The sequence below is a fragment of the Esox lucius genome, chromosome 14 (genome assembly GCF_011004845.1).
Source record: "Esox lucius isolate fEsoLuc1 chromosome 14, fEsoLuc1.pri, whole genome shotgun sequence".
In the NCBI taxonomy this organism is placed as follows: Eukaryota; Metazoa; Chordata; class Actinopteri; order Esociformes; family Esocidae; genus Esox; species Esox lucius.
This window is the reverse complement of record NC_047582.1, coordinates 10,212,218-10,227,914: the sequence shown is the minus strand read 5'-3', so window position 1 is coordinate 10,227,914 and position 15,697 is coordinate 10,212,218. Positions and strand designations below refer to the sequence as shown.

Below are 15,697 nucleotides of genomic sequence, written 5' to 3'. Positions count from 1 at the left end.
ACAGCATGGTTTTACATTTTAACATAAAGAGGGGTAATAACATATCAGTACCACTGGGGTCAGGAAGTTGGACAAGCGTTTAATTCAAAATGCCAGACAGTTTTGAATTTTGTTCATGTCCCATTGCCATGGCATCAGGTTCATAAACTGATATAGAAAACAACAGCAGTTCCTGCAATGCATTCCTTTCTACTTAAACTACTCAATGCTCAGAATATGGCTTATGGAACAGTCAGCCCTGTAGGGACTGTCACGCAGACACAAAATCAATAGATCATCTGTTTTGATATTGTCCAGCTGTGGTTTGCTTCTAGAGACAGGTTGAGGAATCTCTATCATGCGCTAATATCAGGGGGCAGTTGGACCTGCAGTTCGAACTGATGAGGGCTTGGAGGGACCACAGTAAATCAATAGCAAATGTAATTGTGCTCTTGTGTAGGATGTTTATTTTTGGAGTAATTTCAGCAGAGGTTTTGCTCGTGGGGAGGTTTACAATCCCTTGTGATGCCACAGATGACAAATTAAAGGAAAAACCAACCTAAAATACCTCAGTAAGGTGTTAGGCCACCATGACCCGATAGAACAGCTTCAATGCACCTTGGGATGGATTATATGGGTCTCTGGGATGGAACACCATTCTTCCAAAAGATATTCCCTCATTTGATGTTTTAATGATGGAGTGGGAGGCTGCTGTCTAACACGTCAGTCCAGAATCACCCATAGGTGTTCAACTGGGTTGAGACCTGGTGACTGCGAAGGCCATAGTATGACACACATCATTTTCATACTCCTTAAAACATTCAGTGAGCACTTGGATTTGGCCATTGAGAGACCCAACATTGAACCTACTTTTAAAGACACTTAGATCTTTTTCTCTTGACATTGTTATCTGAAATTGTAAACCGGGCCTGCTCAGCATTTTAATTCATTCACAGACTATAAAACAGGATGTTATTGGTTTAATTCTATCATGCAGTAAACCTGCATGGAAGTATCTGCATTTGTTAGGTTCCACCACTCACTGATTCAGGTGTCTCCCCCTCTGTATATAGTAAAAGGGAGGGTTGTACTGCTAGAGGACAAGGACATATTGTTGGAAAAGGTTAAGAGAGACTCAGATTTTCCTTGGAGGTACTCAATTAGATATGTTTTTTGGATTAATTATGTTAATCTGTCCTAATGATCATTTGGTGCATATTCTTCGTGTTGACAACTGCCTGAGTTACATCTATGAATACAACTGAACCTGTTTGTGGCAATCATACAAACACATTGCAGTAGGCCAACATATTTTACAGAGAAGGCAATAAGCTTTGGATCTATGGCAGTTCCTTTCATCTTCACCCTTTTCACAGTTTCTCAAATAGATAATCTTTATTTCACAGATGATGCAGCACTCTCGCTATCTCCTGCCTGAGTGAGGAAATTGTGTGCATAGAAACACAAAGAGTCCAATTAGTTAAGTGATTCATGAGCCTAAGGAGTTTTGTAGATATTTGTTGCTTCTCCCCTTTATCGTTTACATTGAAGTTAATTAGAAAACAAAGTTATCAATACAGTAGTGAGTACACACATTTTCATACTTCTTCGTAAGGTCCCTGGTGGAAATCTCAATTCTGGAATGGCAAGCGCCACGCTCTACCATCTGAGCTACACACCTGACTTATTTAGACAGGTGAGTGCCTTTTCAAACCATGTCCAATTAATTGAATTGACCACAGATGGACTCCAAGCCAGTTGAAGAATCATCTCAAGGATGATCTGTAGAAACAGGATGCATCTGAGCTCCATCTAGTCAAAGCAAAGGGTTTGAATACTTGTAAATGCCAACAGTCTTTATTCTTTTACAAATTTGCAAACATTTATAAACACCTGTTTTTGCTTTGTCATTAAGGGGTAAGGTGCAGCTAGATAGACATTTTATTGAACAATGTGGAGAAAGTAAAGGGGTCTGAAAAGCCCCTTAAGGGGCAAACATTTTTTTGTTGTTAAAGGTAACTCACATTAAGCACAAATGATCCACTGTAACATCACTTATTCAGCAATGTTAGCTAAAAGTAGCTAACAAGGTTAACGATCAGGTATCGAGAAGGACATTAAAAAAAGCCTCACGTTTTGAAACAGGACAACCTTTGCAGTCAAACAGACAGGAGCTAGACAACCCTCCAGTGCATTGTTAATGACTCAGTTATAAGTCTGTAAATATCTTGGAGGCCAGACGCACCAAGCTCCTCTCATCTCTTCTCTCCTGCTAGTCCCAGATGAATGAGAGACGTCTACATGTCAGGGGACCAGGGGAATCCATATCGTCAGCCTAAACCTGGCCATGGCAGGCTCCTGATATGGACAGGTCAAAGAGAAGAGAAAGGAACGTGGCTTGCATCACAATCAACGGTGAAGGACCAACATGGCAATCATATCTGTATGGGTGTCTGTTTGGTAGAAGAACGATGCCAATATAATTGCTAGACTTGCTGCAAAAAGCATCTCTGTACACTCTCTGCAGCATCCTGAAAGCGAGAAGATGAGGTTGTCTAGCTACTTGTCCATAACCTTGTCAACACAGCAGAACCACATTGAACCTGGGGATTTAGGACTCGGGAGAATGTTTGCGATTGAGAGGCTTAACGATTTAGTTTGAAACTCCTACTCTAAGGACTTCGCTACTCAGAATTGTACCAAAGGTTTAGATATCCAATTGGACTGAGGATTAAAATATGGATGTTACAGTTTCATCAGTTTATTTTCATAATGTTTAGAAAATGGGGCCTACCAACAGGATGGAGCAGTGAGGGGCAGTAGAATGACAAAGATTGAGTGATTGGATGATGTTATGGTGTGTTCACTCAGATCAGACCTCGCTGTCAGACAAAGCCAATAGAGCAGAGAAAAACATGGCAGGCACCAAAGACTGACAAGAAACCAACAATAAAGCTCCCTGCTATTCTCAGGGCGCATTCAAACAGAAAGCAAACACCAACATAGCAAATACCTTAGGTGCATCTACAGCCATATAAATGCGAATTTCAGGATGGTGTCATAGTATAGTAGCCATTTTGGCATTACTGGGAAAGAGCTGTTGGCTATAGGTATCTTAAATCCAGCTATAATGAAAATGCCAATAATAAGGAGAAGTAGCGCGTGGTGTTGTTTGCCTGCATCCCTGAGCACAAAGCCGTTAAAGAGACCTATCCCCAAGAGGGCAGAGTGAGACAACTAAACAGCCCCACATCTGTTTGGCTGTTCATCAGACATGCCTGGCTGCCGACTCAATACCGCCAAATTGTCTCCCCGATATGTCTCCCTGATATGTAATGACCAGCCGGAGCTGTCTGGACCGTCGTGACATGTAATGACCAGCCGGACCTGTCTGGACCGTCGTGATATGTAATGACCAGCCGGACCTGTCTGGACCGTCGTGACATGTAATGACCAGCCGGACCTGTCTGGACCGTCGTGATATGTAATGACCAGCCGGACCTGTCTGGACCGTCGTGACATGTAATGACCAGCCGGACCTGTCTGGACTGATGTGTTACTCCGCATGTTCTCTTATTCAAGAAAATGAGGGCTTAGTTGCTCAGTATGGTCAACAGATGTCTGCCACTGCACAGATGCAGAATCTTGTATATGGGTACATTGGCTTTTGAGTCTCAGGCTAATACGTGCTAAGAGCTCAGCGGGGGGTGGGTGAGGTGGGGGGGGGTAATTAATATGAACTCCCTGGACTCAATAAAACCCAGAGAGAAGAAAGCAGAAAGGAGACACCACCAGTGAGTAAAAGGGAACTAATCAATGACACAGTATGGCTGGCCAACAATTTGCTTGGGATTTGAGAGTGCCAGCCAGCCGCTCACACAGAGGAGCAAAGGGCCTGTTTACATTACACAACATTTTCTGTAACATATCGAATAAGATATGATTATTTTGAACAGGAGGTTTTCAAGTGGGAAGACAATTGCGACGGACCTGTATCAAGTTTGGGCGCAGTGCACGAGCATGTCGCTCGACGTTCCCACAACTGACGGCCACAATCCTGTGTGGGCCGTGTCAAGCACGCGGGTGCGAATTCAAACCCCATGGAAAGGATTATGCAAAGCAAGATAACTCAATCCTAGCGTTTCATTCTCTCTCTCTCTCTCGTAATGTAAACGAGCACCAAGACTCTGACGTGATTATTCTGTCCACAGGTAGAACAGCCTGAATATAGCCTTGGTCCGCTTTGCCTGAGACACAGACTAAAGATGTTGTCTTTCCGGCTAAGAGGGTGAACACTGAACTGATACTGAGCACTCCATCGTCCCTATGTAGAAGTGAGAACAGAGGGATGGGAAGAGGTATGAAGGGAGGGGCGACAACTGACAGCAGTACTCGGACTGAGAGGATCTCAATGGAAGAAGCATAATAGCCATTTCTTGCCAAGCTATGCACATTTATGCAAATGTATGCATGGTTACATAATCACCTGGGGCAACATGTGGGAAAAAAACTAGCTTCATTTGTTTAACATCTACATATTGACCCACAAACCTTTTGAAAGAAACAATACTCCCTTGTCTACATTAAGCTTCCTTCCCTCGTTTTTTTCATATAAAACAGTGGATTCCGATGCCTAACATGAGATGGCATTACATTGTCAATATTATGCTGCTGATAAATCGTACCTTGTTTACCTACATAATAATCTAGAAATAACCACATTTACACTTGAATTTAGTGAGAAAATGAAATGAACAATAGGTAGCCAAAATACAAGCAGCTTATTCAGCAGCCCGGAAGAAAATGAATAATCACATCATGTAAGTCATTTCACTCATCTTAGTATTTAAGCAGCCAGGACAAGGTGTTAAGATTTATCTTCATTCAATAGTGAATCAACTTGGAGCTTTGGAAAGAAAGGGCAGGAAAGCCAAACTCAGGCAAAATGTTCAGCGAAAGGTTCAGATGAGTAGGCTGAAACACATGGTCAATCAGTTGAATCCCAGTGATGTTTCCAGCACCTCCTCCGAAGACGGGAGAACACCCTCCCAGGTTGGGGAGGGGCCGACAGGCTCACAGCTTCCGGCTGCTGAGCCTCCAGCACATAAAACTAGAGATGGCTATACAACGACATTCAGAGAGACACGTTGTTAATTGATTAGTTCTGAAGGCCACATACGGCCTCCAGTCAGGATCATTAAACCAGATCCTAACTGATTAGAAGCAGTAGAGGCATCCCAAGGACACAGGCCCAAGACCTGGAAGTCTTCTTCCACTTGGAGCACATAGGAAAAAAAAGAGAGCGAGAGAGTGTGAGAGGGGGATCATTCACAAACAACGTAGAAGAGCAATGAGAAACCCTTGTCAGCCTTACTGTTCTGCAGTGACAATCCCAACAGACACCACTGTCCTTGACAAGAAAAACAACTCTCAGGGCGATTGCATTTCTTAGGCTATCATTACAATCTTAACCTGGCCATTATTCTGCTAGATGACAGAAATAATGATGCTTTCCAAAAGGAAATATTACTCAACTGAAATCTTGGGCATCATTAGCTTGCTGTCTGGGGTTTATAGACATGGATCATGGAGCACCAGTGTTAATGAGTAAGACCAGGCTAATTACAATCGTTTCCTACACGGATATCAGATTATGGTAGCAAATGGTAAAATATCAGTTGTTGCTCCTTGATGAGCATGGACAAACAGACAGGTGACAAATTAAATGAAAAACCAAACTGTGTCCCCATTGAGGTGTTGAGCCACCACAGGCAGTCAGAATGTGCCTTGGCATAGATTCTGTCAAGATTTTTCATTTTGGTGTTTGGATGATGGTGATGGAGAACGTTGTTGGGTCCAAAATCTCCCATAGGTGTTTAATTGTGCTGAGATCTGGTGACTGTGAAGGCCATAGCATATGATTGACATAATTTTCATACTTATCAAAACAGTCAGTGACCCCTCATGCCCTGTGGATGGGGGCCTTGTCACCCTGGAAGAGACCTCATCAGGATAAAAATGTTTCACCATAGGATAAAAGTGATCACTCAGAATAACATAACTACTGATTCGCAGTGACACTTCCCTCTAAGGGGACAAGAGAACCCAAACCATGCCAGGAAAAGGGCCCCCAAAGCATAACCGAGTCTCCGGACCCCCTCACGGTAGGGGTCAATCATTCAGTCCTGTACCGTTCTCTTGGTGTACACTACACATGCACGCACTCACTTGTCGAAAATATGGTGGATGACTCATCTAAACATACCACTTTTCCCCCCACATCTCCGTAGACCAGTAACCATGTTTTTTAGCACCCTTGAACTCTCAAAAGTACATCATTGTAATGAAGGCTTTATTCGCTCTCTAACAAAGCGCTCAAAAGACTGCTCAGGCACAATCTGATCACATCCTGCATTGATCGTCATCTGGGAAAGAATTGCTCATCGGTTTTCGCTTACATCTTGAGTTAATACACCAACATCACGTTCATCAAATGTGCGCTTTCAAACAATTCTTCAACCTTATATATTGATTTATTTTCCACAGATCTAAATGCAGAACTTTAGTCAAAGCTCCTATTGAAATACTAGCCAGTTGAGCATTGTTTTTGACTGAAGCTCCTGCCATCCATGCCCCAATAATGAACGCCCTTTTAAAGTCACTTAGATCCTTTCCTCTTGCAGTCTTGATCCAACATCAAGGTCAACGGGGCCACCTCAGCCTTTTTATTAAGGGCAAAGAGCATGACAGGATGTTAATTGCATCATGCAGTACACCGGTATGTAAGCATCTGCATTCATTATGTACCGCAACTCATTGATTTTTGTCACCCATCAATATGCACATTTCCATTTAAGCAATTTAGCAGACGGTCTTTAAACAAAATGACTTGACAGCACTTGGTCACAGATGGGGCTCCGGGGCTGAAAAAATTGTTTAAGCTTTCTGGATCCCCTATGCAAGCGTGTTCATGAACATTTCCCAGTGACTTTCACATTTAATTTTCCTGTTACAGTAAAGTACATCTATCGGATTCAAGCTCCAGGCTGGCTTCTGTCAATGACATTCCCGAACCACCAAGTAAGAACCTGATCACTGGCTGTACGTGCAATCAACAATAGAGGAAACTGTTAAGGTATGTCCCATTGAAAGTTCCATGACTAAATACTCCGTCTTGAGTCTGGATTCTCAGAGGATCCACTGAAGAGCAGCTGATCTTCATGCATCCTCGCCATCTCCTGGTGGACCTCCATCTGTACTTCTCTCAACAGTCAACACGCCTCTCCTCTGTATTTCTGAGCACCGCAGTGGGGTGGGAGGCAGAGAGCTCAGGGAAGAGATACTTCATCAGTAGTAGGAGGAGACCTCTCCCGTCAGGGGTCCTGAGAAGAGGAGAGAATCCACAAACGAATCTTCCCCAGATTTGGCAGTTTCCATCTAGATGGTTCCACCTTGACCTTATATAGAGGTAGCAAGCTAGGGTACTGAGATTACATTCCACATTTAAGTCAAGCATAGACCATTCAATCCAGCTCCATCTTTCACTTGCAGAGTCCACAGTCAAAACACACTGCAGAGCTTGAAAACAAGGACATCATAAGAAACCGGTATATTTCAGTACTCAATCTGCACAACCGTCCTAACGTCTTTTAATCTGCCTTTCCATTTTGTCACTTGAAGAGTCGGCTACAACTCAAAAGCAGAGCTCCACGTCAGGTGAACATCTTCCATCAGGGTAGGACCTCCCAGGTCAAACACCGCTCCCCACCAAAGGACGGCGCCCCGATTCCTCCCATCAGTAATCGCAACACGTCGCGCATCTCTTATATTCATTACAAAACACAACTTAATCCTTTTTCATACCCGGAGAGTACAGGAAATTAATTTCAAGTCATCTGGAAAAAAGTCAATAATTCAACAGCGATTAATATTAGCGTGGAGCGGCATGGAGAAGCGTAATATATCAAGCCGTGTTATAAGAAGATTTATTTCACGCGAGCTTTGAGGACCCAACAAAAGACGAACCGCCGGTGTCTTCCTTAACACTAAATGACTTCTAGCCGGGATTTGGAAATGCATTTTGGTGCCAGTTAGTTACAGAGTACACACTGGGATATGCGATCCACTCAGGGACCGTGACAAGACTTCAGGCTGGGCCGGCGTAAATCTAAATTTGTCATCGCTATGGGACATTTGCACTCCGTCACTAGGATAATTTATAGGTCAATATAATCTTTAATCAAACAGTGTTCTCGCTGTTCGCTCCGAGGCAGAGGCACTGAATAACAGCTCCAGTTTCAGCCCAAACGCAGCATGCGACTCGGGAGTGCACTCCAGTCTTACAACAACCAACTGCGTCAAAGGTAGTATGAACTCACAGGAGAGGCATCTTCTCACCAGGTCCTGTATTTAAAAAAAAACGATATGTAAAACAGGTTTGACCTGTGTAAATAGTGCGTGACGGACAAACCGGACAGGGAAGAGGTACAGTACATGCATGTCTGGAGGTTTGTGACGCTGGAACCGTCGATCGTAATTGGTATCATAGCGCAGATCTGGAGACCATGGATTACTGGTAGAACATGACTTATGACGCAATATGTTCCATTGTGCTCATCAATGGGGTCGTTTGGAACGAACGAATCAGACAACAGCCTCTAAAACAACACTGTTCTTATGAGATGATAGTTATGGGTTCATTGCTTTTCACAGCCCATGGGGTTGGGTTATTTCTCATCACATCAATCCTGTATGGTGTTACAGTTTAACTGCTGTAGAACCCCAGACCCGAAGAATGTACAACACCCCCACAGCAACATAAGGGCCAGAGAGCTTGCTTTGTCCTTTGGTAACACTCCAACCTTGGGGGATTGATGGAACAGTTCGCACAACACCACTTCCACTCCTAAGACAAATAAGAAAGCACAACAGTGCAGCTGTACATATTCACAGGCAAAAAGGAGCCTTGTGAATACGGTTTAGCGACTTGAAAACCTACTGCATTCAAGTGTACTAAATCCGACATGTCCTTGAGTTCTCCATTATTATAAATGGATTCCAATGTCCTAACTCAGCACTGAATTTAAAAAACACATTACAGCCTTACACACGCAGTCTCCATTTTATTGAAGTGTCAATGAAAGAGTCATAAAACCCATCCATATTACCTCAATCAGGCACAAACGAGGCACGGGATAAGGGCTCACTTCAAAATGGTGACTTGTCGACTTCAGCCATATCATCGCGACGGAGCTCTACCTGACAGGGCGACGATGGTGCCTGGAGATAGCGTTAAGTGTGACTGGGATGTCCTTTTGGAGACGACAGCCCTATAGTTTCCGTATCTCACAGGAGAGTGAGCGCAGTGTTCATTTGCAATTTGCCCGAGGGAGAGAGAGAGAGCCAGGCTCGGAGCACCAGCGGCAGCAATAAGGTGGGTCAGAGTGCTGCTGCAAAGTGCAGAGAGATAAGAAAAGTCGATATGTAACAATTATCTGGAGTACTCCAGTGACTGGAGGACTTCTCATCCCTCTGGTTGCTGCGCTACTTAGATAGGCCAGTCCCCTGTGCAGCCCCATATCAGAGGCCGGGGACAACAATGCAGTGGCGTGCTGCTCCTTCATTGATTGGTCACAATATTACAAGGCGGGAATTTAGCAGGGACAGAGAAGGGCATCTGCTGGCCAGGACGTATCGGTTTACGGGACGGCGCCTCAAAAGCAAAAAGGCGTAGCAGGTGCTATAATTGGCATCAAGATATCGTTGACACCAATGAATGTGCAAACATACACCTTAACATGCCGTCGGCACACATCCACCGATGAGCTGAACCGGTCGCCACACTCACCAACAGAGGACAGCTCGGGAACATGTGTGACAGAGCATGCTGCTCCGCGGGTGTGAATGTTATGCCACTATCAAATGGGTTCACGTCGGCCTCACACAGCAGAACGGCCAGCAGATATTCCCCTCGGTCACAGCTGTTTACAAGGTGGGTAAGCAAGCTTCCCAAGACTGCTGTCGGCCCTCAGATGTGGATTTCTCCATTTCCTTACGATCCAGGAAATATGATGTAACGGCATGTAAACAGAAAGCGTGTGAGAGAAATGAAACCCAATTAAATAGCGTAATTATGGACGGACCTGAACGAACACACACACACACGATGGAGAGACGAGCATGACGGAGCCAAAGACGTTCCAAGCCAGCATCACACAACCAACTCACATCCACAAACACCATGGAAACATGCACCATTTAAGAAGAGAGGCATAGGAGTAAGAGGATGAAGGAGCATGGATAATTAGCACTTGGACCAGAAGCAACTTACAACTGGACGACAGGATAGAAATAGATGAGAGAGAGAGACAGAGAGAGAGACAGAGAGAGAGAGAGACAGAGAGAGAGAGAGACAGAGAGAGAGAGAGACAGAGAGAGAGAGAGACAGAGAGAGAGACAGAGAGAGAGACAGAGAGAGAGACAGAGAGAGAGACAGAGAGAGAGACAGAGAGAGAGACAGAGAGAGAGAGAGCTACAGGTGAAGAGACTTAGAGATGGAGGTAAACAGAAAGAGAAAGGTAAAGCAAGAAAGAGAAAGACAGAAAAAGAGAGGGAGAGAGAAGCTGGGAGCCACAGAGTTGAACAGCAATAAAGAGAGCGAGGGAAAGGTCTTTATCACTCACCAGTGAGCACAGCCTTGGCGGACGGGTCGGCCAGGTCCAGGGCACTCTTGCCGTCCGTGTTGCGGATGTTGGGGTCGGCTCCGTGCTGGAGCAGCACTGTGCAGGGGAAACAGAGGTAGTAGCTGAGCTCAGGCAGGGACAGGGGAAGGCACGGACTGCCTCGGCTGCTGTCCCCAGCGCTAGCGCCTCCGCCGCCGCCTACCAGAACTCTCCCGCTGCGCGGCATGCTGCAGACATAAACATACATGGCACGCCGGCGGTGCGTCTCGGCGGCGGAGGACCGGCGCGGCGGCAGGCGGGCGGAGCGCGGAAAAACAACTGAGCGCAGCGACGGAGTGGAGGAGGGGAAAAAGACATTATAAAAACAGGCTCGGGCACTACCATGTGACTCCACCATAGGTATGAGAGCTGAATATCAAAGCCTGCCCAGCCTCTCCCCTAATCCAGCCCCGCCACGGAGCGAGACAGAAAGAGCAGAGGGATGGGAACAGAGTGAGGGTGGGAGGAGATGGTGAAAGAAGTGGGGGGGGGGGGGGGGGGGCTGACATGTTTCCCAGGGTGCAGCGTTTTAACGTCCCCCGGCTGAGTGATTGTCTGAGCGGAACGAGCGGCGCGCACGTGAGGAGACCGGCGGTGGCTCAGCAGGCACTTCAAATACTTTCTTTGGAGAGCGCAAATCAAACTGACAATTCGTAAAGGACTTCACTTATTTCCGCGGTCTCCGTGCGCGTGGACACCCACGGCCGCTTCCGCACGCCGCCAGCATGATGTTAGCGATGGAACAGAGCGGCACAGGGCTAGCTGGCACACTACGCGCACGCGCACAACGCTTCAGTTGTTCTTCTCTTTACCCAAACTCGGTTCTCTGTATTACCAAGGTTTTCACACCAACGAACACAGGGAGGATTACATTGACATAAAGGGCATATGCAAAGGAGAGGCAGAGCTGGAAAAACAAAGTATCCCGGGGGAGGCAGGCAGAGAGAAACCCTAACGGAAGAGTTCAAAACAACTCCCACTCAAACTGGATCAAACCTCTCCAATCACAAACACTGGTTCTCCCTTGCCGAAGTGTCTGGGAGCTTGCTTTTAGAGCCCTTTTGTCGTAGCACGTATTCAGCCAAGCGAGCGGAGTGGTGGTGGCTCTTCTCAACATCGCCGCTTAGATGATCAGTCGTCTGTCTGTCCGTCCCACCCACCACCACCACCACAACGGTGACGCAGGCCGCCGCACGTTTTTCACTCATTCCTCAACCCAAATGGGATTTAGCTCTGCACCAAATCCCATTCCCCTCCGCATCTCCTCCTGTCCTGTTAGCCGGGTAACTAAAGAAGCAGTGAGAACACTCTGGGTGGAGGAGAGCAAGCAAATTAAAATCCAATGAAAGGGGCCCTCTGTAAAAAAAGATATGCCAGGCTGTAGAAGAACACGTGGCCCTCTAACGAGAGAGATAAATATGCAGGTGGGCCCTCAGACACCTCCGCTTCGGTTGCAGGCCGTCCGCGGGGTTCTGACGGAGGAACTGTCACACGTCAGAATGGCGCAGAGAAAGAGAGGATTCGGCTGTTCCAGGGCGCGGCGCTCTGGGAAACATCACGGACAACCGCGGGCCACCCTGCAAACAAACTTCTAAACGACCTCCACGCACCCACCTACCCACGTAGATGATCGCTTTTCCTTGGCCAAGCGTGCAGCAGTAACACCTACTGAGTGCTCAGCATACAGAGCCAGCCACAGAGAGCCGATGGAGATAGCTGACGAGATGGAGATGGCCTGATCACAGCAGCTGGGACTAACAACACAGGGGTCTGTACTGAAACGCCTACACTATAAACGAGCTAATAGAAATCTTTTGAAAGGGTTTTGGTCTGGCCTAGGCGGGTCCAGGGGTCTAAGCCAGGGCCTCTGGTGCGGTTCTACGGCTGAAACATTAACATTAACAAGAAGCAGATGCTGCTTAAGCAACATACTGAACAGTTATTTGCCAGACGTGGTGTTACAATTTAAGCAGCTAAACATGGTCAGGATTACTTCAATGACAGGCTGATTAGTTGGTAGCCTGGAGCTTGCACTTTCCTATGTGTTAGATTGGTTTGACATTTTGCAGTGAAGTAAACGAACATTGCACATACTTCAGAATCGTTACACGAGTTACTGCGCATTACATGACCTTACCGGAGCCAGGATTGCATCAATAAACGGCACGCCCTTTGTTACAGATGCACAGGTATTATGAAACAGCATCTTGACTGCCGATGCTGGGGTTGAAAAATCGACATTTAAGTTTACGTTCGCCCCCAAAAAATTGTTTGCATATGCGAGTGAAGTTGTCGCACTGTAGAGCCTGATTTATTTCTGCAGGTGTCAAATCATGGGAATAGTGCAATATGCAAGGACTTTTACAGATCTTTTGCCAGCGATTTCATCTCCCATGTTTTGATTGGCTCAGAGCTGGAGTCTAAACGCTGTGATGGGTCTTCAAATCACAGAGGTGAATTAGGCACTGGAGGTAAAACAAGCACCAAGAGGTAGCAATGTCTTCACACAACACAGTCATTAAATTCTCCAGAAACAAATCTTACCCAAGGACCAGGGACACCATCAGTAAAAAAAAAAAAAAAAGTGTCCAGTTACACTCTAACAAAACATGAGCAACTGCTCATCAAAAACTAAAATTGCCTGATTTAGCTTAAATAGAAAAAGACAAATTCCATGCATATACAATCTTCATGATGAATGACAAGTAAGGAACAGATGAATCTCTTCCATCCTAGTTTTCTGTGCGACATCAAAGGTTGCAAGGAATACTGGGAACAGAGAATCAAATGCTTTGTTTTCCAGACTACCCAAGAAAGCAAACAGAAGATCCAAATACTGGAATGATACAAACAATCTAATGACGTTTGACTCAGGGATGAAAGGTCAGACACCATCGGTCCCATCACACACCCTCACCAATGTGGGGTTGCTACACTAATCAACGAATATTAATATTAGTTAATCTCAGTTGGCCAAAGGGGAGGGGGGGGGGCGCTGTCATTCACAGGAGACATTTAAGGCTTCCTTTTTCTATGCAGCCGGTAGAATGATTTTGGTTTGACTACTTATTCTATTGGAGTCTACATAAAAAAAATCTCTGATGTAAGTTAAATTAACATACCTTTTAAAAATGAACTGGGTAAGCAACTCTCAATCCGGTTAGGCTACTTTTTGACAGTTTTGCCTTTAGGGCACAACCAAACCAGCACACTGATTTTATCGGCATCTGTGGTTTTTAATGCTTTCTCAATAGCAGTCACACATTGACAGTCAGCAGAGATAACACATCACAATCCAGAACACAAACGTCTATGCGCCAGTGTAGCTGCCTCCCAAATCATTTAAAAAATATGCCTAGTTCAGAAAGACAGGTGTGTCTTTGCCAGTTGATTTTCAAGGGTTATAAACAATGTAATAAAAATTATTGTTTTATTTCATTGCAGAATTGGCAAGCCATTTTAAACAGAAATCAGATTAAACAGTGTAGACGTGGTCTCCCCATCACGTGGAGCCAGTTTCTGGGAACAGCCGATGGGGATGAAAAAATGTAACCACTATGAAATGTATAGAACTGATGACAGATCATCCATTATATATGAATTATAATGTTAACCCTGTTTAGAGACAGTACTTTGGTTAGAATTACTTAGTTTAAAAATATTACATTAACATACATACAAAATACAAAAGTATTTAGACTCCTTAACAATACATTTTATAGTGTTAGAGTGAATTTATAATTAAGTTAGCTTTTATGTATCAATCTACACACAAAACCGCATAATGATAGAGCAAAAATACAATTAGAAATATGTTCCACTTCACTGAAAATATTTTTCAGACCGTTTGCCATGACACTCGAAATTGAGTCCGTTGAACATACTTGAGATGTCTCTAGAATTTGACTGTGACCTGTGGCAATTTAAATTGATGGGACTAGGGCTGTAAGATTATGCCATTAGTTATGATTCATTGTCACACAAATAATTGCAATCAACAATTTGTTTATATTGTACATTTTATGCCATTATTATAGTGTAGACAATAATGTAAAAATACATGTGGTGGATCCAGACAGGATTCTTCAGATTTGTGATGTTTGCACTTATGAGTACCACCTTCCTAGAGCAAATCCATAAATTTGCCTCCTCAAAATTATTGTCATATAACTCAATTTGTCATATAACCAAAATGCACCCAGAGTGGTGCAGTTGTGTTCAGCTTTGGAACTACCACGAAATCAACCGCAAAGCAATGACAATAACACTTCACTGTGCATCGTGACGTTTAACCTCTCGATCTCCTCCGCATATTATAGCCTAGTTATTTGAAACACCCTTCCTTACGTAGCAAAACATGTTTCAATATTTTATATGCTATAACAACATTTCTATCCATACACTGTAATGTGCATTATCTAATTAGGAAATATGGTTGTAAAAGACAAAATTAGACTTATTAGCAAAAATATTTTACACACACTAGTTTTTTCCTTTTGTCGATCACAGTTGATGCAACAGAGAAGCGATTTGTCTATTAAATAATAATGTTGCGAAATTACATTACTGTGCATAGCAAAATTCTAAACTAGGTTTAAACATTCTGAAATGAAGAAGAAAACAAGTAAATGATCCACGACTATTACTTTACACTCTTCTGCTTCTGTGCACTAGACATCCAACCTAACATCATTTGCATGGTATTTGTTGAGACGTTTCTAACATTGGCCTAAAACCCCCTTATTCAGATTGGAAACAAATTATTTTGAAATCAAAATATTGGGCAAAAAGACTTAAAACTGAAGTCCTACTACTTGGTACAAAATCCACACTAACCAAAGCCGGCACCTTCACCCTCACTATTGATGACTCTGTATCTCCATCCACTCATGCACACAACCTCAGTGTCATACTGGACTCCTCACTCAGCTTCCAACAACACAAATCCTCATTCTTCCACATTCCAAATTACAGCCTTCCCAGTTCTGCACTGCCGC

The 15,697-nt window shown here is 44.4% G+C and overlaps 1 protein-coding gene across 2 annotated transcripts in view; it reads right to left on the bottom strand.

Moving 5' to 3' along the window:
- The window catches only part of tnksa (tankyrase, TRF1-interacting ankyrin-related ADP-ribose polymerase a), a 79,561-nt gene that overhangs the window by 60,539 nt on the left and 3,325 nt on the right, over positions 1-15,697 (bottom strand). For both annotated transcript variants that reach the window (XM_013137070.4, XM_013137071.4), the window contains exon 3: positions 10,662-10,757. In XM_013137070.4, the coding sequence (XP_012992524.1) occupies positions 10,662-10,757 (96 nt within the window). The remainder of the gene's footprint in view (positions 1-10,661; positions 10,758-15,697) is intronic.